Source organism: Indicator indicator, chromosome 5, assembly GCF_027791375.1.
Source record: "Indicator indicator isolate 239-I01 chromosome 5, UM_Iind_1.1, whole genome shotgun sequence".
In the NCBI taxonomy this organism is placed as follows: domain Eukaryota; kingdom Metazoa; phylum Chordata; class Aves; order Piciformes; family Indicatoridae; genus Indicator; species Indicator indicator.
The window spans coordinates 38,400,773-38,425,426 of NC_072014.1; the positions used below are offsets into that span (position 1 = coordinate 38,400,773).

At 51.8% G+C, this 24,654-nt stretch overlaps 1 protein-coding gene across 2 annotated transcripts in view; it reads right to left on the reverse strand.

The window, feature by feature from the left end:
* Positions 1 to 24,654, reverse strand: part of FMNL2 (formin like 2) — a 178,435-nt gene that overhangs the window by 69,107 nt on the left and 84,674 nt on the right. For both annotated transcript variants that reach the window (XM_054380889.1, XM_054380890.1), the window contains exons 2-3: positions 15,616 to 15,699; positions 3,704 to 3,784 (exon numbers count right to left, since the gene is read on the reverse strand). In XM_054380889.1, the coding sequence (XP_054236864.1) occupies positions 3,704 to 3,784; positions 15,616 to 15,699 (165 nt within the window). The remainder of the gene's footprint in view (positions 1 to 3,703; positions 3,785 to 15,615; positions 15,700 to 24,654) is intronic.

Below are 24,654 nucleotides of genomic sequence, written 5' to 3' on the forward strand. Positions count from 1 at the left end.
ACCCTCCAGGAGAAGAACACAAAGACTTCTGTTCGCTGGGTTTGTTTGAAAACCTCCACGACGTTACGATCAGCTGCAGGCAAATCCAAAGGTTTCCTACTAAATGCTTTCCTCCTCCTTGTCAGAGCCCCCAACAAGAGAGGCACTGTCAGAAGACATTACTGCAGCCTTGAAGACACGAAGCTAGAAGCAAGGATGGAGGTGAACCTCTGCTGGGGTTGGAGCTGGCCCCGGCCTGGAAGCTCCGTGTCAGGATCCGTCTTTTACCGTGGGGCACCAACCTCAGCTCATTGTAGGGCAGCACAAAGGGGTCATTGTCCAGGGCAAGGCAGAGCCAGCCAGCAGCAGGATCTGCTGTGCTCTCACTGCCTTGTTGGGGTGGGGTTTCTGAGGGCTGTTAGAACTATCAACACAGGATCTGGGAGCTGTGGTTAAATACCAAAGGCTCAGCGATGCTCCTCTGGACAGGATGGAGGTTTCCTGCTAGGCTAAAATCCTGGAGGCTGTTTCTAAGCCCATCAGAGTGGTGAAAAATCATCAGAGACAGCCACAAATACATCCTTGGAGAGAAGATGCAAACAGAGATGCTTGATGTGGCCTTATGAAGAAAGGCTGAGGGGCCTGGGGCTCTTTAGCCTGGAAAAGAGAAGACTGAGAGGTGTCCAGAGAAGGGCCATGAGGATGAGCAGAGGGCTGGAGCTCCTCTGCTATGAGGACAGACTGAGAGAGTTGGGGCTGTTCAGTCTGTGGAAGAGAAGGCTCCCAGGAGACCTTCTTGTGGCCTTCCAGTATCTGAAGGAGGCTACAAGAAAGCTGGGGAGGAACTTTTGAGGGTGTCAGGGAGTGACAGGACTGGGGGGAATGGAGCAAAACTAGAAGAGGGGGCATTGAGATTGGATTTTAGGAAGAATTTCTTCCCCATGAGGGTGGTGAGACACTGGCAGAGGTTGCCCAGGGAGGTGGTGGAAGCCTCATCCCTGGAGGTTTTTGCAGCCAGGCTGGATGTGGCTGTGAGCAACCTGATCTAGTGTGAGGTGTCCCTGCCCATGGCAGGGGGGTTGGAACTGGCTGAGCCTTGAGGTCCCTTCCAACCCTGACAATTCTGTGATTCTGTGATCTTCTCAGTGCTCAGCCAGAGCTAAAGGCTGGGTGCCAGGAGGATGGGGCCAGTCTTTTTTCAGTGGTGCCCAGTGAGAGGACATAGATTAACAAGCAAAAACCTGACCATAAGAAGTTCCATCTAAACATGAGGAGAAACTTCTTTAGTTTAAGGGTAGTGGAGCACTGGAGCAGGCTGCCCAGAAAGTCTCTTTCTCTGGAGTCATTCAAAACCCACCTGGACACTTGTCCTGTGCAACCTGCTCTGGGTGAACCTGCTCTAGCAGAGAGGTTGGACAAGATGATCTCCAGAAGTCCCTTCCAACCCCTATCATTCTGTGACATCCATGTGACAGAAAAACTGGAGTGTCTGAGTCATTATCCAACTATTTTGGACAAAATAATACGGAGAAGGATGGATCACAGAACCATAGAATGGTCTGGGTTGGAAGGGACCTCCACAGGTCATCCAGTCCAACCCCCTCTGCAGTCAGCAGGGACATTTTAGAATCATAGAATCCTAGAATCAGTCAGGGTTGGAAGGGACCACAAGGATCATCCAGTTCCAACCCTCCTGCCATGGGCAGGGACACCTCACACTACATCAGGCTGGCCAGAGCCTCATCCAGCCTGGCCTTAAACACCTCCAGGGATGGGGCCTCAACCACCTCCCTGGACAACCCATTCCAGGCTCTCACCACTCTCATGGGGAAGAACTTCCTCCTCACATCCAGTCTGAATCTCCTCACTTCTATTTTTGCTCCATTCCCCCCAGTCCTATCACTACCTGACATACTAAAACTCCCTCCCCAGCTTTCTTGTAGCCCCCTTCAGATCCTGGAAGGCCACAAGAAGGTCACCTCAGAGCCTTCTCTTCTCCAGACTGAACAGCCCCAACTCTCTCAGTCTCTCCTCCTAAGAGAGGAGCTCCAGCCCTCTGCTCATCCTCATGGCCCTACATCCACAACTAGATCAGGCTGCCCAGAGCCCTGTCGAGCCTCACCCTGAATATCTCCAGGGATGGGGCCTCAACCACCTCCCCAGACAACCTGTTCTAGTGTTCCATTCCCCTCATGGTAAAGAACTTGTTCCTACTATCCAGGTTCTGCCACCTAAATGCACCCTAGGTTATTTTTTTTCTTTACAACCCTGAGCCTCAGAGGAGCCTGCAAGTGAGAGGTGAACTGTGCCAGCTGAGCTCAAGTCCTGTCACACAACTGCCCACAGAACAGGACTCAAAACTTCAACACCCTCTTTGCATGGTGAGGAAAGTGCCATCAGGCAGAGGTTTGCCTCAACACCACATGGCAACCAGCCTGACAGCCCAGCTCACTGATAACCTGCCAGGCTGGTCACTGAAGCTCAAGTTACTCCAACAAGTTGTTTCATGTGTCAGATGGTCCCTTCCATAGACCCATCAAATTGTGTCACTTGGAAGAGACCTCTGACACCATCAGTCCACCTTCCAACCTAAGACCACCACAGCCATTAAGCCCTGTCCCAAAGTGCCTTGGTTCTTCAACACCTCCAGGGATGGTGACTCCAACACCTCCCTGGGCAGCCTGGCCACTCTTACAGCAAAGAAATTGTTCCTAATCTTCAACCTAAACCTCCCCTGGCACAGTTTCAGGCCACTTCCTCTCATTCTGTCACCTGATACTAGAGAGAAGAGCCAAACCTCCACCTGGCTCCAGCCTCCTTTCAGGGAGCTGTAGAGAGCAATGAGGTCTCCCCTCAGCCTCCTCTTCTCCAGGCTGAACACCCCCAGTTCCCTCAGCTGCTTCTCACCAGCCCTCTTCTCCAGACCCTTCAGCAGCTTTGCTGACCCTCTCTGGATCTCTACAGCCCTTCAGTGTCCTTCTTGGGAGTAAGGGGCCCAAAATTGAACCCAGGATTTGAGCTGTGGCCTCACCAGTGCCCAGTAAAGGGGGACAATCACTTCCCTACTCTTGCTGGCCACACCATTGCTGACCCTGGCCAGGATGCTGGTGGCCTTCTTGGCCACCTGGGCACACCCTGCCTCATCTGCAGACACTGTTGACAAGCACCAGGCAGTTTCCAACCACTCTGCCTCAAGCCTGGAGCCTTCATGGGGTTGTTGTGACCCAAGAGCAGGACCCAGCACTTGGCCTTGTTGAACCTTTGGCTTTGGCCCATGGACCCAGGCTGGCCAGAGCTCTCTGCAGAGCCTTCCTCCCCTCCAACAGATCAACACTGCCAACCAATCTAGCATCAGCTGCAGACTTCCTGAGGACATCTCAATCTCCTCATCCAGATCATTGACAAAGATAGGAAAGAAAAGATAAAGGTATGAAAGAAAAGATAAAGGTATGAAAGAGAAGACAAAGATATGAAAGAGAAGACAAAATATTAAAAACAAAGATATAAAAGTTTCATTGCAACATCTCTTCTCCTTTCCCAGCTGTGACAACCACAGCCTCCTTCCAGCTTCTCTTTGCTTCTCTCTGCAGTCTGTCACATCTCTGAAGCTCTGCTTGGAGGCTTTTATGGCACCTTTCACACAAAGACAGGAAGGAACCCAGACCCTGGGACCATCCTCAGTGAGAAACAAGGGATGGGTGAGAAGAAACAGGATGCTCCTCACCTTCCTGGTTACAGCTGGGTCCAGATAGCCTTTCAACTTCTGGATGTAGGTGTGAGGAGGATTCTTCACTTGAAATCTTTCCTGCAAGGGATACAAGAGCAAACATCAGCCATTTCACAACATCTAACTGCATGCACACCCATTTAACCAGCCTGGAAGATGGTTTTAGATGCACACACCTTATGCTCATAAATGAATAATCCATGCCCACATAGTATGCATGCAAATAAAATGGATTTAAATCTATCTTGATACCACTCACTCCCCCCCAAATTGATATTTATATAGGGTGCATAAAAATAGGCCTGAACATATTCAAGGATGATGTTGGAATGTAGTTACACAGATAAACACACATCTGAAGCAGCAAGGCTTCTCATAGCCAAGAGACCTGGGAGAGAAGACTTAGAAGAGCAGATGTGTCCATGCCTGGTGGAAAGTCATCACCACAAAAGCCAAGACATCTTATTTATTACTTGGAACAAGCCTAAAATACTTAGAATGACGTGGTCATTTTGGTTGGAAAAGATCTTTAAGATCATTGATTCCAACCATTCCCTAACTCTAACAAGGCTGCTGCTAAACCATGGCCCTCAGCACCATATCTCTGCCTCCTTTAAACACCACCAGGGATGGGGATTCAACCACCTCCCTGGAGAGCCTGTTGCAGGGTTGGAGAACTCTTTCAGGGAAGAAGTTTCTTCTAACGTCCAACCTAAACCTCCCCTGCTGCAACTTGGAAGTCATTTCCTCTCATCCTTTCACTTGTTACCAGGGAGAAGAGACCAACCCCCACCTCACTCCAACCTCCTATCAGGGAGTTGTAGAGAGCAGCTTCCTCTTCTCCAGGCTGAAGACCCCCAGTTCCCTCAGCTGCTCCTCACCAGCCCTCTTCTCCAGACCCTTCCCCAGTTTGGTTGCCCTTCTCTGGACCTGCTCCAGCCCCTCAGCGTCCTTCTTGGAGTGAGGAGCCCAAATTTGAACCCAGTACTCAAGGTGTGGCCTCAGCAGTGCCCAGTACAGGGGTGACAATCGCTGCCCTGCTCCTGCTGGCCACACCATTGCTGATCCAGGCCAGGCTGCTGGTGGCCTTCTTGGCTACCTGGGCACACCCTGCCTCATCTTCAGCCTGCCCCGACCAATACTCCAAAGTCCTTTTCTGCTGGGCAGTTTCCAGCCACTCTGCCCCAAGCCTGGAGTCTTCATGGGGTTGTTGTAACTTCAGTGCAGGACCCAGCACTTGGCCTTGTTGAATCTCATCCCACTGGCTTTGGCCCATGGATCCAGCCTGGCCAGACCCTCTGCAGAGCCTTTCTACTCTCCTACAACAATTTAGTGCTATCTTGAGCATTAACACACTCACTGGGCCTTGGGATCAGCTCCCTGCACCATTTTCTGCCAGCAGCACTTGGATGGAGAGAACACTGGTGGCTGAGTTCATCCCAGCCATCCACAGCTCCCTGCCCTTGGAGAGTTTCCTTCAGCATCTGAGTCACCGGAGGGAGAGCTGAGGGACCTCCAGCATGGTCTGCAAAGTTTGTGCAGTGAGAGCTGCTTGATGTTAGTCAGGCATTGGAACAGGCTGCCCAGGGAGGTGGTGGAGTCACTGTCTCTGGAGGTGATCAAGAAATGTGATACCTGGAGCCTTGCTAATACTCAACCCAGGATGACCATGATTTGGCCCTCTCCAGGATGGGCAAAAGGTTTACTGGGTTTGCTATTCTCTTCTTCCTTGAAGGCCTCCTAGGGTAAGCCAGAGAGGTAGGGAGCAAGCACTCAGAACACCAGCACCAACACTCTGATGACAAGAGTGGTCAGGCACTGGAACAGGCTGCCCAGGGAGGTGCTGGAGTCACTATCCCTGGAGGTATTCAAGAAACCTGTGGCCATGGCAGTTGGGGACATGGTTTAATAGCCATGGTGGTGTTGGGTTGATGGTTGGACTCCATGATCTTAGAGATTTTTTCCATCTGAAACACCTCTCTGATTCTGTGATTTCTGCTTGCTTTACCCATTCCATGGCCAGCTTGAACTGCAGCCTACAGAAGCTGCCACGAAACAGGAGCTGTTGTGTGAGGAGCATGCCGTGCCCAAACCTGTTAAGGGCATTACCCAACCTTCTGAGACTATTTGTATCTTGGGAGAATTTTCAGCTCTTCAGCCCTTTCCCTTGAGGAAAGATCTCAAAACAGTTTCCTCCTGAAATTTCACATTTTATAAAGCGTTATCTGAAACCTCCCTTTTATTAGGTCAGGATGCAATTTTGACTCCATTATCTGAAAGTTCTTTCCTAATGAATAGGAGACTCCTGCCCAGTTACCAGAGCATCATGTCTGGACACCAAAAAAAAAAACCAAAAAACCTTGTTTCTGTTATTAGCTTGCTGTAAAAGAAGAAGTATTTCATCCTGGTCAGCAGGAAAAAAAGAAGTGAACTATAAAAGCTGTCCTGTGGTGAAGCAACCCCAGCAGAGAGCTCTGCAAGGCAGACAGCAGACATGGGCTTTGCTCTTCTACAACTGGATTGGATTTTCATGCACCCTCACATGCTTGGGCCAAAGACAGGCCTGGGAGTTGGCATCTCCTGATTATCTCAGGAGGAAGTTCTTCACACTGAGAGTGGTAAAATGCTGCAACAGGTTGCCCAGGGATGTGGTTGAGGCCCTGTCCCTGGAGACATTCAAGATCAGACTTAACGTGGCCCTGGGCAGCCTGATGTACTTGGTGTCCCTGCTGACTGCAGGGGGGTTGGACAAGATGACCTTTGAGGGTCCCTTCCAACCTGATGCAATCTGCAGATCTCAAAACCAGAAAATCAAAAGTTCTTGGTTGCCAGCTCCTCTTTGGCCACAGTGACACCCACCAAGGGTGTCTTGTCCTGCTCCAACCTTATCAACAGCTAAAGGGTGGAGGATAAGAGGCTGGGGCCAGACTCTTGTCAGCGATTGCCAGAGACAAGACAAGGGGCAGTGGGCACAAACTGGAAGCCAGGAGGTTCCACCTGAAGATGAGGAGAAACTTGCTTGGTGTGAGGGTGCTGGAGGCCTGGAGCAGGCTGCCCAGAGAGGTTATGGAGTCTCCTCTGGAGAGCTTCCAAAACCACCTGGCCATTGTGATGCTGGGCAAGCTGCTGTGGGTGTCCCTGGTGTAGCAGGGGGTTGGCCTGGATGATCTCCAGAGGTCCCTTCCAGCCTGCACCATGCTGGGAGTCTGTGAGATTGCTGCTAAAAGCAGCAGAGGAGCAGTGTTGTGTTTTTTCCCCTGAATTCTCATCATTTATGAGAAGAAAGGGAAGTGCTGAGGACCAGGCCCCTTCTCTTCTCAAGCTTCTCTCCACGTGTCTGTGGTTCTGGCTTGCAGCATCACTCCCCATTGCCTTTTGCTGCAAGAAAGGGCCTTTTGTCATCAGGCAAGGCAGTTGGTTTGCTCTGGAGGTGGCTGACAAGGGCAGGGTCGAGTGATTGCTGGTCTGAGCCTCTCTCCTGTGAGGGCTGTAGCCAGTGCTGGTGCTCTGTGAGTCACCTCCTGGAGATAAAATGGGTTTCACTGGGATTTATTAGCTTTGTTGTGTCTGAACAACCCAGTCCGGGGGCGACTGGGAGGGGGAGCCACCAAGTCCCAGGCGTGATGTCACCCACTGGATCCTTACACTTGTGTGCTTGGGGAAGTTTGGAGACTCAAAGAGGGGTTTGAGCCTTGTTGATCCTATGATTCTGTGAAACTTTTGTATGTGTGTGGTTTAAAAATCCCCAACCTCCTCCTTCAAGCGGTGCTAAAACCCTCGCCGTGTGAATCCAAACTGCAAAGGCAGCTTTGGCCAGGGAGGGATCCTGGGCTGCCAGAAGAGGAGAGGAGGAGTAGGCAGGAGAAACATGAGCTTTTAACTCCTTACTGATGGATGGTATCTGAGGGAGCAGCAGTGCCTCAGACATGGTTCTCAAACAGGACCAAAGGGCTGCAAGCCCTCTGCTGTGAGGCCAGGCTGAGAGAGTTGGGGTTCTTCAGCCTGGAGAAGGGAAGGCTGCAGGGAGACCTTCTGGTGGCCTTGCAGTGCTTCAAGGGCTGAGCAGAAAGCTGGGGACAGACTTTTGAGCAGGGCCTGGTGTGAAAGGACAAGGGGTTCCTCCCCAGCCTTCCTGTCAGACCCTTTCAGATCTTCAAATACAGCTCTAAGGTCTTTCTGGAGCCTTCTCTTCGAGCCTCAACTCTCCCAGCCTGTCCTTGCACAACCCTCTGATCATCTTTGCAGCTTTTTCATAGCAAGGAAGGGCTATTTTCCAAGCTAATCCCTTCTGGCTTTCCAGAGCACACAAAAAAAAAATCACAAAAAACAAAACAAAACACTTTTAGGGTGATCAAAATGTTTCCAGGACTAGTAGATGTTCCCCACAAGATGTTCTCTAACTTGGTTACCAGTTACAGAAAGAGCATTGCTGGGATCTGCTGTTCATGGATAATGTCATTAAAATCTTTCAACCCCAAATAATTTCTCTGCACAGCATCATTTGGTAATGGAGTTGCAGTGCAGATCATTGCATAAATCCATAATTAACAGCTAGGCTTTAAAAAAACAAACAATACCACCCAGGATCTCCAGCCCAGCCTGCTAAATGTGCTCCTGGAGTCTCCTCAAGCATTTCACTTGGAATATTAGAAGTGGCAGCTAGGAAAAGCTCCTGCCATGTTAGAAAGATGATGGCTGATTAGTTAGTAAGAGAAATAAATCCAGAAAGGGTAAAATAGCTTCTCTGGAGGATTAGGCTAAACATAGCAGAGCTACATCTGCAAGAGAGAGCCTCCAAGAAAAGGAGGAAGAAATCCAAGAACAGCTCTGTGAGGAAGAAAGGCTGAGAGCCCTGGGGCTGTGGAGCCTGCAGAAGAGCAGCCCCAGAGGGGAGCTGAGCAATGCTCAGCAAGAGCTAAAGGAGCTGTGGGGGGCAAGAGGCTGGGGCCAGACTCTGCTCAGTGGTGCCCAGGGACAGGACAAGGGGCAAAGGGCACAAACTGGAAGCCAGGAGGTTCCATCTGAAGATGAGGAGAAAGTTGTTTGTTGTGAGGGTGCTGGAGGCCTGGAGCAGGCTGCCCAGAGAGGTTGTGGAGTCTCCTTCTCTGGAGAGCTTCCAAACCCATCTGCACATTGCAGGTATGTCAGGAGCCAGGCACTCCTGACAGTACAGTCCCAGACTAATGAGGCTCCACATGAACTCTTTACAGAATCCCAGTATGGTGAGGCTTAGAAGGGAGCTCTGGAGATCATCCAGTCCAACTCCCCTGCTAAATCATTAGCACCCATAGCAGCTTTCCCAGCATCACCATGGCCAAGTTGGCTTTGGAAGCTCTGCAGAGAAGGAGACTCCACAACCTCTCTGGGCAGCCTGCTCCAGGCCTCCAGCACCCTCACAACAAACAACTTTCTCCTCATCTTCACCCAAGAGGCTTCTGGAGAATCCTATCATCATCCTGGTGAGCTCCCTGCTGGCCAACAGCCTCTGAAACAGCCAGCACCTGCCTTCACTTGGAGCTTCATTAGGAGAGTTCTACAGATGCCTCAGTGGTGGTATTTTGGATGTAATTCATTATTCCCCACTCACATCTCCAGTGTCTCCAAAGGTGATGACATGGTGATGATCCTGCCACACTTTGCCATTAGAGGGCAATGAAGAACTTTGTAAGATGTCCCCAACCACTTCCCTCAACATCTGTGCCACCTCTGTGCCACATTTGTAAGACCTCTTGGCATGCAGCTGGATGAAGAGCCCCAGAGTACCACCAAACACAGCTCTGCAGGCAGCTGGGAAGCTAAAAGAGCAGCTCAGCATGCCACAAATGGTGAGGAAGAGGCTACCTGGAGTCTTGCCAACACTCAACCCAGGATGACCATGATTTGGCCCTCTCCAGGATGGGCAAAAGGTTTACTGGGTTTGCTACTGTCCTCTTCCTTGAAGGCCTTCTAGGGTAAGCCAAAGAGTTAGGGAGCAAGCACTCAGAACACCAGCACCAACACTCTGATGACAAGAGTGGTCAGGCACTGGAACAGGCTGCCCAGGGAGGTGCTGGAGTCACCATCCCTGGAGGTGTTCAAGAAACCTGTGGCCATGGCAGTCGGGGACATGGTTTAATGGCCATGGTGGTGTTGGGTTGATGACTGGATGACCTTAGAGGGCTTTTCCAACCCAAACAATTCTCTTATTCTATGACCTCCAAGGCTTACTTACAGATAAAGGAGCAGAAAACACCACACAGGATGAGTCCTCCACAACCAGCCCAGCAACTCTTACTACAACTCACACACAACCCTCCTCATGGCAGATTATCATCAGCATCATCACCAAGAGGCTGGTAGCTTCCCCACTTTGGTTGATTTCATTTCTGCACAAGCGAAACCTCCTTTTGGGGGCCAAACTCTCTCCCCTAAAACATTTCACAGTCAAACAGCTGAAAAGCAGCTCCATGGAGAAGGACCTCAAAGTTGTGTTGGACATTAAGTTAGCCCTGGATCAGCAACATGTCCTTGAGGCTAAGAAGATGAATGGCGGTCTGTTGGGGTGCATTCAGAACAGTGTCAAGGGAGGTTCTCCTTCCCCTCTACTTGTGAGACCACTTCTGGAGTGCTGTGTGCAGTTCTGGGTTCTCCACTTCAAGAGAGACAGGGAACTGATGGAGAGAGTCCAACAGAGGCTACAAGGATGATGAAGGGACTGGAACATCTGTCTGATGAAGTAGCTGGGAGTCTGGGGCTGTTTAGTCTGGAGAAGAGAAGGCTGAGAGGAGATCCCTAGAAGTATTTAAAATAAGAGTGGATGAGGCACTTAGTGGCATGGTTTAGTTGATTAGATGGTGTTGGGTGATGGGTTGGACTTGGTGATCCCAAAGGTGTTTTCCAACCTGGTTAATTCTGTGATCTCACTAATGTTTACAAACAGCTGAGGGGTTAGTGTCAAGAAGGGGCCACTCTCTTTTTGGTAGTGTCCTGTGACAGCACAAGGGGCACTGGGCACAAACTGGAAGCCAGGAGGTTGCATCTGCAGATGAGGGGAAAGTTGTTTGGTGTGAGGGTGCTGGAGGCCTGGAGCAGGCTGCCCAGAGAGGTTGTGGAGTCTCCTTCTTCTCTGGAGAGCTTCCAAACTCAGCTGGGCATTGTGGTGCTGGGCAAGCTGCTGTGGGTGCCTCTGCTTTAGCAGGGGTGATTGGCCTGGATGATCTCCAGAGCTCCCTTCCAACCTCCACCATTCCAGAGGCTGCTTCAGAGACTATTTAGGAAACATCCTTTAAGAGCAACCTCTAGATGGTTTTCCTTTCAGATAGGAGCTGCACACCAGCACAGGAGGGGAAGAGTTAATTTCCTCAAGCTGTGATGTTAACTCCTCCTTCACTAGGCAATAAGGGATGAAAATGGTGTAAAAGGATGATGACAACAGCAAACAGCAGACAAAATTTGCACCCTGACTGAAAACATCCATTCTCTACCAGATCAGTTCCTGGAAGTGCTTTCAGCCACAGCCCAGAATCAGGTGGAGAGACAGAAATATTTCACACCCCATCTGCTGCATTTTCACAGACACCTGCTTCATGCTGCTCTCATTTACAGGGGTCAGCAGGCATCTCATCAGGAGGAGCTCATCACAGACACTCAGCCCTTGAAATCATAGAATGGTTCAGGTTGGAAAGGACCTTAAAGATCATCTCTGATGATCCCTTCCAACCCAAACCATGCTATGAGTGAGTTTCAAGCCCCTGCCATGGGCAGGGACACCTTCCAGGTTGCTCAAGGCCTCATCCAATCTGTCCTTGAACACCTCCAGGGAGAGGGCATCCACAGCCTACCTGGGCAACCTGTTGCAATGTCTCACCACCCTTACTGCAGAGAATTTCTTCCTACTCTCCAGTCAGTCTAAACCTCTCCTCTTCCAGCTCAAAGCCAGTGTCCCTCATCCTGTCACTCCCAGCCCTTGTCAAAAGTCCCTCCCAGCTCTCCTGTAGCCCCCTTCAGGTACTGGAAGGCTGCTGTAAGATGTCTTTGGAGCCTTCTCTTCTCCAGGCTGAACAGCTCCAACAGCCTGTCCCTATAGGGGATGTTTTCCAGCTCACTGATTCACAGCCTCCTCTGGACCTGCTCCAACAGTTCCATGCCCTTTTTTTCTTGAGGGCACTAGAACTGGATGCAGTGTTCCAGGTGGGGTCTCACCACAGCAGACTAGTGGGGGAGAATCACTCACCCTGGCTTTACTGACCAAGCATCTCCTCACAGAATCAGAGGATCATTAGGGTTGGAAAAGACCTTCAAGATGCCAGGAAGGCCAATGGGATCCGGGCGTGCATTAAGAGGAGTGTGGCCAGCAGAGCCAGGGAGGTTCTCTGCCCCTTCTACTCCGCCCTGCTGAGTATACTGCATCTCACCTGGAATATTGCATCCAGTTCTGGGCTCTCCAGTTCAAGAGGGACAGGGATCTGCTGGAGAGAGTCCAACAGAGAGCTACCAGGATGAGGAAGGGACTGGAGCACTGCCCTGTGAGGAGAGGCTGAGAGCCCTGGGGCTGTTCAGTCTGGAGAGGAGAAGACTGAGAGGGGATTTAATCAATGTTTATCAATATCTGAGGGCTGGGGGTCAAGAGGGAGGGGACAGGCTCTGCTCACTTGCACCCTGGGATAGGACAAGGGGCAATGGAGAGAAACTCCAGCACAGGAGGTTCCACCTCAACATGAGGAGGAACTTCTTCAGTGTGAGGCTCACAGAGCACTGGAACAGGCTGCCCAGAGAGGTTGTGGAGCCTCCTTCTCTGGAGACTTTCCAGACCCCTCTGGATGCATTCCTGTGTGACCTGTGCTGGATTCTATGGTCCTGCCCTGGCAGGGGGGTTGGACTTGATGACCTTCAGAGGTCCCTTCCAACCCCTAACATCCTCTAATCATCAAGTCCAACCATAACCCAACTATGATGACCACTAAACTATATCCTGAAGCACCACATGAGCAGCTGGACCCTGGAAAGGTGGAGCAGAGTCACCTCTTGTCCCTTTGAGATCCTCACAGTGCTGGCTGCAAGAGCCCTGTGCTGCTGCTCCACCTCTCCCAGCGATGGGAAGCAGACTCATCCCGACCCGGGGGTGGACTCAAGTGTTGGGAAAGGACCTATTAAGATCTCACGATTAATCCTGATTGCAAATTTCCATCACTGCCTTTCCATCTCCTCGTCCCTCCCACCTCACCATGGAGCCCAGGGGTGAATCAGCAGCAGCTGCACGATGGGAAAAGGGTGGACCTGCTCCGTGGTGAGGCTTTGCACTTCCAGGCTGTGATCTAACTCCTCCTGCCTGCCCCGCTGCTGACTCGCTGCACAATGCTCACGCTCCTGCCTGCGTGCTCTGAGACATCAACCCCCTCACAAACCACCACAGCAGCCTCCTCACTTGTTCTGTGTCCCACCAGAATGACACTCCTAACAGCTCAGCACTCTACATTCCCTGCACAGAAAACTCATCCTGGAATGCCAGCACGGAGAGGGTTGGAAGAGACCTCTGGAGATCATCCAGGCCAATCCCCCCTGACACACCAGGGGCACCCACAGCAGCTTGCTCAGCATCACAATGGCCAGGTGGGTCTGGAAGCTCTCCAGAGAAGGAGACTCCACAACCTCTCTGGGCAGCCTGCTCCAGGCCTCCAGCACCCTCACAACAAACAGATTTTTTCTCACCTTCAGATGGAACCTCCAGCTTCCAGTTTGTGCCCATTGCCCCTTGTGCTGTCCCTGGGCACCATTGAGCAGAGTCTGGCCCCAGCCTCTTGCCCCCCACAGCTCCTTTAGCTCTTGCTGAGCATTGCTCAGCTCCCCTCTGGGACTGCTCTTCTGCAGACTCCACAGCCCCAGGGCTCTCAGCCTTTCCTCCTCACAGAGATGCTCCAGGTCCCTCAGCATCTTTGGAGCTGGACTCTCTCCAGCAGTTCCCTGTCTCTCTTGCACTGGGGAGCCCAGAACTGGACCCAGGACTCCAGATGTGGTCTCCCTAGGGCAGAGTAGAGGGGCTGGAGGACCTCCCTTGACCTGCTGGTCACACTCTTCTGAATGCACCCTGGAAGATCATTAGCTCTCTTGGTCATGAGGATACATTGCTAGCTCATGAGGAACTTGTTGTACAGGCAGGTTTGGACTCTCTCCAAAGAAGAAGACTCCACAACCTCTCTGGGCAGCCTGTTCCAAGGCTCCAGCACCCTCAAGGTCAAGAAGCAAAGTCACTCATGGACAAACCCAGTAATTCTTTATTCAGCTTCACTTTAGGGTAGCTGGATTTTATCAGATGCTCCCCCACTGTAATGGCTACACAGGAACTGTCCCACAAAAGCACTTATTAAAACATCCCTGACCTCACAAGCATGCCTCTGCCTCCTGCCAAGCTCTCACCCTGGTACCTCTGTTGCTCTTCTCTGGAGATGCTCCAGCCCCTCAATTTCCTTCTTGGAGTGAGGAGCCCAAAACTGAACCCAGGATTTGAGCTGTGGCCTCACCAGCGCCCACCACAAGGACACAATCCCTGCCCTGCTCCTGCTGGCCACACCATTGCTGATCCAGGCCAGGCTGCTGGTGGCCTTCTTGGCCACCTGGGCACACTGCTGCCTCATCTTCAGACACTGCCAACCAGCACCCCCAGGTCCTTTTTTGCCAGACAACTTTTCCAGCCACTCTGCCCCAAGCCTGAAGCCTACATGGGGTTGTTGTGGACCAAGTGCAGGACCCAGCACTAGGCTTTGTTAAACCTCATCCTGTTGGCTTTGGCCCACTAATCCAAGCTGGCCAGGTCCCTCTGCAGAGCCCTTCTGCCCCCAAGCAGAACAACACTGCCACCCAATTTGGTGTCATCTGCAAACGAGTGAGGGTGCACTGGTTATGGCAGAACCTGATGGTGCTGTTGGCTCCCAAGAGCACATCCCACCTTTTGCAGCTTCCTCTGGTCTAAAATAAACATTTTTTCTGCTCATTTGTCAGGGCAGAGCCAATCTGTTAATTGTTCTACACTGCTGCCAGGTCTGCACACCAGAGCAGAGCTCACACACAAGAGATGCCTCAGCATATGGTGCTGCTTAAGCCCAGGTTGTTGCTCAGCTTTGAGGTGAAGAAGAGTTCAGGCTGCACCACCATTTGCCTCTCTCTGAAGGTGACAGCTACAGCAACTGTGACAACAGCTCATGGTGTGGAAAGGCAAATACTCACTAGATCAAGACCATTTGTTCATGGTACACAGGCCATCACAGACCAAACTCAAAGCACCTACCAAGAGGGGACTGCAGGTCAGTCTCTTCCAGTTTGTGCTGGGCAGTTGCCCAAGGGAAATGGGCAGAAGGGTAATGGTAGCATCAGAAGGGAAAGAAACCTGAGAATGGCTTAAGTTGGAAGGGACCTTCAAGATCATCCAGTTCCAACCCCCCTGCCATGGGCAGGGACACCTTCCACCTAGCTCAGGTTGCTCAAGGCTTCATCCAACCTGGCCTTGAACACCTCCAGGGAGAGGGCATCCATGACCTCCCTGGGCAACCTGTTCCAGTGTCTCACCACCCTCACTGGAAAGAATTTCTTCCTAATTTCCCTCTGTGGATTATCACTGCAAGGTTTGCATGAGTTGTTACTGATGATGGATCACAAGGCCACAGAAAGGGGGTGAGATACTGGAAGAGGTTGCTGGAGATGTTCTAGGCCAGGATGGATGAAGGCTTGAGCAACCTGGTCTAGTGGAAGGTGTCCCTGCCCACAGCAGGGGCGTTGGATGATCTTTAAGGTCCCTTCCAAGCCAAACCATTCTGTGAACCTATGAAATGAATGTCTGCAACTGTTGGGTCCCTTTGTAAGCCCAGGGACACTGCTGCTGAAACCCAGTTGGTGCTGTCAGTGAGGAGCCTGCCAAAAGGCCTGCAGATGTCCCTTACCTGGTCACAGATGAGCTCCCACTTCTTCTCGTTGTCGTACTGCCGCAGGAGCCGGGCTTTGTCGGGAGGCAGGTTCATGGCATTCTGGGGAGGAAAGAAAGCAAACATCAGGCACCCCAGAGGGCTTGGGCCTGAGCAAACCAAGGCAATGGGGCTGCAGCTGCTTCAGCTGCTCTGTGTGAGTTCCTGGTGCCAGGGGTATTCACAAACATTCCCTCTCCAGGTGCTCTTTGGCCCTCCAAGCCTCAGGGAATCACAACGCACCAAAGGACGCAGCAGGACACACAGGAGGAGGTGAGCACCTGGAGCTCAGGACCAGCCACCTCTGTCTGGAAGAGTGGACCAGGGCTTCCTCATACTGCCACAGCATCCACCCCAGACAGGTCCTCATAGAACCATGGAATCATAGAATAGTCAGGGTTGGAAGGGACCACAAGGATCATCCAGTTCCAGCCCCCTGCCATGGGCAGGGACACCTCACACTACAGCAGGTTGCTCACAGCCACATCCAGCCTGGTCTTAAACACCTCCAGGGATGGGGCCTCAACCACCTCCCTGGACAACCCATTCCAGGCTCTCACCACTCTCATGGGGAAGAACTTCTTCCTCACATCCAGTCTGAATCTCCCCACTTCCAGCTTTATTCCATTCCCCCCCAGTCCTATCACCACCTGACACCCTCAAAAGTCCCTCCCCAGCTTTCTTGGAACCCCCTTCAGATCCTGGAAGGCCACAAGAAGGTCTCCTCAGAGCCTTCTCTTCTGCAGACTGAACAGCCCCAACTCTCTCAGTCTGTCCTCATAGCAGAGGTGCTCCAGCCCTCTGATCATCCTCATGGCCCTTCTCTGGACACGTTCCAGCATGTCCATATCCCTCTTGTAATAGAGGCTCCAGAACTGGATGCAGTACTCCAGGTGGGGTCTCACCAGAGCAGCGCAGAGGAGGAGAATCACCTCCCTTGACCTGCTGGCCACACTTCTCCTGATGCAGCCCAGGATCTGGTTGGCTTTGTGGGCTGCAAGTGCTCACTGACAGCTCATGTTGAGCTCCTGCTACATCACATCCCCTCTTGTGTCCACGCACCCCTGCCTGAGCACACTGAGGAGGGAAGCACACTTGAGAAGGTCACTTCTCCCCACACGAGCTCTTGAAATGCCATTGTTTCAACAGCAGGATGCTCTGCAGGCTTTGAAATGTCACCACAGCCAACCTTATCTGGAGAACTCAGATCCCAGAGGCAGGATTGCTGCTGCTGCTGCCCATCCTGACGTTGTCCTACAAGATAAGGATCCCCAGGCTGCGAATGACAACCTGCAGCAGCGAGTCAGAAGGCAGGGGAGGGGCAACCATTAGATGATGCCTATCGTTTGCTGGCTCCTTTGATGTCAGCTGAGATACTTCTGCATGGGCAGGGCAGCACAGGCTGGCTACTTGTTCCCAAGGCAGTTCTCCCAAGAGCCACGTCTCTAAGAGACTCAGAGGAGAACTTCTGGCTCTCTACAACCCCCCAAAAGGAGGTTGGAACCAGGTGGGGGTTGGTCTCTTCTCCCAGGGGACAAGTGACAGGACAAGAGGAAACAGCCTCAAGTTGCACCAGGGGAGCTCTAAGATGGACATGAGAACAATTTCTTCCCCAAAAGGGCTGACATGCCCTGGCCCAGGCTGTCCAGGGCAGTGGTAGAGTCCCCATCCCTGGAGAGGTTTCAAAGCTGTGCAGATGTGGTGCTGTGGTGCTGAGGGCCATGGTTTAGTGGTGACCTGACAGAGATGGGTTAATGGTTGGACTGGATGATCTTAAAGCTCTCTTCCAACCAAAATGATTCCATGTCTAAATGTGCAGCATAACTGTTGTGCTTACACTCCTGGAGAGCCCAGGAACACCTCAAGAGCTTCACAAACCCCAGGTCTGGAGAGGCTTCCTCTAAATCCAGTGGTGCACAACAAGGTGAAGAGGCTGAACGAGAAACTCGCCAAGCACCTCTTGATCTCCAGCACCTCTCAGTCTCCACATTCCTAGTCCAGAATTCCCAAGTTATGCCCAATTAACCCTTCAGGACCACAAGCTTCTGGCCATCCCCACAGCACTCCAAGGCTTTCACACTTTGGTTGCTTTGCTGAGTCACAGGCCAGGCTCCCAGCTCAGCACAGCGCAGCCCAGGCTGCTCCTGACCCAGCTCCCTCCAAGCTGCAAAGATTTCCCTCTCCCTGGGATCAGTGGCACAGCCTGGGCTGGGAACCAGGAGGGCTTGGGTGTAATCCAGGAGCAGCTGCGACATTCCTGCCTGCCGGCAGCGATGGCTGTGGGGAGGCAGGGTGGAGGGGTGGAGGCTGCAGCAGCTGTCTGCTTTCCCAAGCCCAGGGGGAGCAGCCATGGGCAGGCTCAGTGCAGGGGTCCCCCTCACCCAGGGACATCCCTGAGCAGCCACCAGCTCCCCTCCCACTGCTGGAGTCTGCCAACACCTTGTCTGAAGGCACAGGAGCACAGGTAGGGATGGTGATCATGAAATCACAGAATGAGTTGGGTTGGAAGGGACCTTAAAGACCACCTAGTTCCACCCCCTGCCATGGACAGGGACAACTTCCACTAGACCAGTCTGCTCAAGGCCTCATTCAGCCCGGCTTTGAACGCATCCAGGCTTAGAACCTCCACAACTTCTTTGGGCAACCTGTCACAGCGTTCCACCACCCTCACAGTAAAGAACTTCTCCCTAATGTCCAACCTAAATCCACCCTGTTCCAGATCCAAACCATTGTCCCTCATCCTGTCACCACAGGCCCTTCTAAACAGTCCTTCCCCAGCTCTCCTACAGCCCCTTCAGGTACTGGAACATCTCTCTGGAGGCTGAACAGCACCAGCTCTCTCAGCCTGTCCCCCTGTCAGAGGTGCTCCATCCCTCTGATCACCTTTGTGGCCTCCTCTGGACCTGCTCCAGCAGTTCAATGTCCTTCCTGGGCTGGGGGCTCCCGAGCTGGACACAGCACTGCAGGTGGGGTCTCACAAGAGCAGAGTATAATGCACACCCTGAGCACCATCCTTCCCTATCTCCAGTGTGACAGTGAATACCTCTCCTCACTAGGAATGCTGTGGAGTGCCAAGGGACCCTCCAGCTCCACACACAGCCATGGATGGAGGCAAGGGTTTGAAACTGGAGCAGGGTAGATTCAGGTTGGGCATTAGGAGGAAGTTCTTCATGATGAAGGTGGTGAAATACTATAATAGGTTACCCAGAGATGTGGTGGAAGCCCCATCCCTGGGCTCGTTCAAGATTTGGCCCTGGGCAGCCTGCTCTAGTTGGAGGGGTCCCTGCTGACTGCAAAGCAGTTGGACAAGATGACCTCTGAAGGTCCCTTCCAACCTGATGCAACCTGTGGCCCTGTGCCAGCATGGCTCTCCAGCCAATGGTACTGTCTGCACGTTGCAGATGTATTTGCCCTTATCTCCATCCACTCTGGCTGAGAAGCACCACCAGCTCCTGGGGATCCCCTCCACACCCTGCTGCTGTGATGCTGGCTCCTCCTGAAGCTTGTTTTCCATCAGATAGCAAATTCTCTTCCTTTTGCTCACCAGGGCTGTCATGTTGACAGTGTTTATAGGCAGTGATGCTATCTGTGCTTGATTCTCCTCTCAAGTCTCTCATCATGATGTTCCTTATCAGTTCTCCCCACTGGTTTAATGCACTTCTTGGTATTTCTCCCAGGGCTTTTTCAAGCTTCATTCCTTCCCTCTGAGGATGCAAACAGATTTCAGAGCTAGCTAAATCCCAGCTGGAGGAGAAGCTTTGCTGCTTACCTGCAATCCACCACCCCTTGTCAACCTCTGATCTCCTTACAGCTAATCAGCTTACCCAACCCGGCTGGCACTGGGACAAGAAACCTGCCTGGAAACCATTCCAGAATTCCATGGTGGCAAAGAGTTCAGCAGGGATGAAAGCCTGGAACTGGGAAAACAAGACCCAGGCAGCAGGTTCCAGTGATCTCATTTCAGAATGAGTTAAATCTGATCTCACTGTGAAATGTGAGCTCCACTGAACCATCTCACGTGTTTCAACAATTACAGCAGCTCACTTCAGGTCCCCCCTGCCCTGGTCCAACAGGTAGAAGTAGTTATGAACACACTCTGTGCAACCAGCTTCACATCCTTGCATGACCTTCTGCTCCTTCTCACTTCTCAACAGCAGATTTATAGCACTTTGGAAACCTGCTTGTGTGCAAACCCATGCCCAGGCTATGGACAGGTCCATCTGCAGGAACAAACCATGGTGGATCACCCCAGTAGCCCTTCTAGCCCCTTCCATCATCTCTTCTGGAGTGAACTGGGAAGGAAACTACTTCTGCTGTTGGCTGCTCCTCTGACCTCATCACTCACACAGTAAGGGGGGAATGCACTTGGACCAGGAGGGGAGGAACCTGGACCAGGAGGGGATGAACTTGGACCAGGGTTTTTCACCTGACAGAGTCAGTTTGACATTACCTTTGATATTTTAGACATAAATTGGCTTGAGTGGCTTTCTCAGCCAGTTCAAGAGACAGGGAACTACTGGAGAGAGTCCAGCTCCAAAGATGCCGAGGGGAGGAAAGGCTGAGAGCCCTGGGGCTGTGGAGCCTGCAGAAGAGCAGCCCCAGAGGGGAGCTGAGCAATGCTCAGCAAGAGCTAAAGGAGCTGTGGGGGGCAAGAGGCTGGGGCCAGACTCTGCTCAGTGGTGCCCAGGGACAGCACAAGGGGCACTGGGCACAAACTGGAGCCCAGGAGGTTTCACCTGAAGATGAGGAGAAAGTTGTTTGGTATGAGGATGCTGGAGGCCTGGAGCAGGCTGCCCAGAGAGGTTGTGAAGACTCCTCTGGAGAGCTTCCAAACCCCAGCTGGGCATTGTGATGCTGGGCAAGCTGCTGTGGGTACCCCTGATTTAGCAGAGGGGTGGAGTGGATGATGTCCAGAGGTCCCTTCCAGATCCCATCATGCTCTGTAGATCAAATTGCACTCATTTACTGGAAGCTATACAAGACACTCTCACTCACAACCTGAGGCTCTCTGCTTGCTGTGCAGGTTTATTACCTTCTCTATGTGCAGAATCAGATCTTCTAATCCCTGGGAGTTTCACACCCTTCAGCTTGACTATGCTCCAGCCTCCAAGCTGGTGCCCCAGCACCTCTGACCCTGCTCAACACACAACTTTCTCAAGGCTGTGAGTGGCTGTACCAAACACACCTGGTTTCTTTGTACAAAATAATGCAGAAAATTATTATAGAAGACCCATCCCTGGAACCATTCCAGGTGAGGTTGCCTCTGAGCAACTTGATCCCTGCTGACTGCAAGGGGCTTGATCTAGATGACCTTCAAAGTTCCCTCCCAACCCAAACCAGTCTGTGATTCTATGATTTTATGCTCTAAAACCTGGACTCAAGCTGTTCTTAAGCACTAAGGGCTGGAACTAGATGATCTTCACGGTCTCTTCCAACCCAAACCATTCTATCATTCCATGTTTCAGCTGCTCTGACTGTTGACAACCATTCCCTGCTGGAAAACTGGTTTCTACCCCATGGTGTTTAAGTGAAATGGGAAGCAATACATTTTCTTTACGTTGATGCATGGCCCTGCCCCAACTGGCTCTCTGAAACCCAAGTGTGCTCCATCTCATTGCCCAACCTTCAGCTGTTGCCTCAGCAGCTGTGGAGGAGAAAGCTACTGAATTGGCTTGGCTTGACCCTCCTGGCTGCAGTAGTTTTGTCTCTGCTCAGAACTCACCACCTGGATTTCTGTGGATCACTGCAATGACTCACAAATGTCTCCTGGCCACTTCCACCTCTGAAGTCCAGAGGCTTCACAGCAGCACTTTTTAAGTTACTCCAGGTCCATGACCTCCTTCCATCTTCAATTCTTGCTTTGAAGGCTTTTCAGAGTGCAGATTCCCCACTCCTGATAGAATCTAAATCCCTGCTGTTGTCAAAAGGCAAAGCCTCACTCTCTCCTCTCCTGCCTGTATCACCAGATAGGTTGTCCCTTACTGTCACTCATGTCACCACCAGCACTTAGGCAGCTGCAGGCTGTCAGCAGAGCAGACTTCAAGCAATCAGAATCACAAAGTCATAGAATTGGAGGACTGCCAGGTCACCACTAAACCATAGCCCTCAGCACCACATCTCCATGGCTTTGAAACCCCTCCAGAACGGGGGACTCCACCACTGCCCTGGGCAGCATGGGCCAGGCCTGGACAATCCTTTTTGGGGAAGAAATTGTTCCTCATGTCCAACCCAAATCTCCCCTGGGGCAACTTGAGGCTCTTACCTCTTGTCCTGTCATTTGTTTGTTAGGAGAAGAGACAAACCTCTGCATGGCTCCAACCTCCTTTCAGGGAGTTGTAGAGGGCAATGAGGTCTTCCCTCAGACTCCACTTCTCCAGACTAAACATCCCCAGTTCCCTCAGCTGTTCCTCACAAGACCTGTTCACCAGACCCTTCACCAGCTTTCCATTACATCACACTACTGTTAGGACTGAAGAGGGGGAAGGAAGCAAACCTCTGGCACATCTCTGCCTCAGTGTCTGGAAGGCAATGGAAATTTGATGCACACCACCACTTTAGTGCCTCCAAGGGAGACACTGAGGGGCTGGAACATGTCGAGTGAAAGGCAACAAAGCTGGGGAAGGATCTGGAGAACAAGTCTTATGAGGAGCAGCTGAGGGAACTGGGGGTGTTCAGCCTGGAGAAGAGGAGGCTGAGGAGAGACTTCATTGCCCTCTACAGCTCCCTGAAAGGAGGTTGGAGTGAGGTGGGGTTGGGTTCTTCTCTCTAGTATCACATGATAGAATGAGAGGAAATGACCTGAAATTGTGCCAGGGGAGGTTTAGACTGGACATGAGGAACATGTCTTTGCTGCAAGAGTGGTCAGGCACTGGAACAGGCTGCCCAGGGAGGTGGTGGAGTCCCCATCCCTGGAGGTGTTCAAGAAACCTGTGGCCATGGCACTCTGGGACATGGTTTAATGGCCATGGTGGTGTTGGGTTGGTGGTTGGACTGGATGATCTCAGAGGTCTCTTCCAACCCAAACAAATCTCTGATTCTGACTCCTCAGCAACACCTACAAACTCAGCTCCAGCACACTGCACTCCAAAGTAAGCACAGCTCCGTCCTACAAGGCATTGTGCTGTCTGCAAGGGCTAGTTTCCAACCCTACTTTGGCTCTCCAAAGACATAACTTCTCCTTTTCCCCACAAATTCCAAAGTTATTCATGTCTCCTGCTGCGTGCCAAATAACATAGGTAAGGTTTCCATTGCCTTCCTCAGAGCTGGCATCCTAAAGCTCCAACTTCCAATTAATGGCAGTAGCAGACGGAAAACTGGGGGGTGGGAGGGGGGGAATACAAGCAGACCTCCAAAACTATTAAATTGCTGAAGAGTTAAAAATACAAGCAAAGAAATGGATTTATTTTTAACCTAGGAAACAAAGCCCAGCTCTGTCCAAACTGGCAGCCCCGACGGCGTCTCCAAGCATGGGGCTGGAGGAGTCAGCCATGCTGCCAGGTACCAGGATGTGCAAAGACTTAGCCTCATCCCAAGGGCATGGAATCATAGAATGGGACATGTTGGAAGAGACCTCTGGAGATCATCAAGGCCCCTGCCAGAGCAGGATCACCAAAGATAGATCACACAGGAATGCATCCAGATGGGTCTTGATAGTCTCCAGAGATTGAGACTCCACAACCCCTATGAGCAGCCTGCTCCAGGGCTCTGGCACTCTCACACCATACAACTTCCTCCTCATGTTGAGGTGGAACTTCCTGTGCTCCAGTTTGTGTCCACTTCCCTTTGTCCTATCACAGGACACCACCAAAAAGAGAGTGGTGCCTTGATGCCCTCCCTTCAGATATTTATAAACAATAAGATCCCCTCTCAAGCTGCTCTTCTCCACACTAACCAGCCCCAGGTCTCTCAGGCTTTCCTCATCAGGCAGATGTTCCAGTCCCTTCATCATCTTCATAGCCTCTGTTGGACACTCTCCCTGTCCCTGTTGAGCCTGCAGAAGAGCAGCCCCAGAGGGGAGCTGAGCAATGCTCAGCAAGAGCTAAAGGAGCTGTGGGGGGCAAGAGGCTGGGGCCAGACTCTGCTCAGTGGTGCCCAGGGACAGCACAAGGGGCAATGGGCACAAACTGGAACCCAGGAGGTTCCATCTGAAGATGAGGAGAAAGTTGTTTGGTGTGAGGGTGCTGGAGGCCTGGAGCCCAGAGAGGTTGTGGAGTCTCTTCTCTGCAGAGCTTCCAAACCCACCTGGCCATTGTGATGTTGGGCAAGCTGCTGTGGGTGCCCTGCTTTAGCAGGGGAGTTAGACTGGATGATCTCCAGAGCTCCCTTCCAGCCCTCACCATGCTGGGACTCTCTGCTGCAGAGGGATAAAGCACTCAGGTGGTTGAGTCCAGAGCAACACTGAAACGTTCAGCAGCATTTGTGGTTTCACTAAGGAGAGGACCAGCTCCTAACTATGGGTTTGAAGTGCAGACCAGCTCCCAGCAGCATCAGCACCTCCTGCTAGATACCAGTGGTGGGGATGACTGAGCTGTAGGTTTTATTCTAACTTATTCCCTGTTTTAATGAGAATTCAAAGGCTTCTATCTTTTGGAAAACCAGCACAGCAGCAAGCTGCCTGACTCCAAAGCACAACCACTGCTAATTAATAGCATTAGGTGGTTGCTCTTCCTCACTAATTGTATCATCTCCTAGTCTTTTATTTATGAGTCATGACATCAATGTGCTAGCAACCAACACAACAAAGCCCTCCTGATCCATTTATTCCCATTAATGGCCCCACATGTGTCACTAAGGCAAGCTGAGATTATTTAACCTCCCCTAAAATATGAGATCTTTCCACCAGCCTACTCCTACCTGCTGGATGGTGATGGAAAAAAGTCAGTCCTGCATCACTCCATGAGCTGGTACAGCACCAAAGCTCAGCCTGGCAAGGCAAGATCAGTCAGGCAGTGCTGCCAACTTCCAGGTGAAAGCTGTTCCAGCAAAGAGTTAAACTTCCTCACTCCATAATGGCACTGT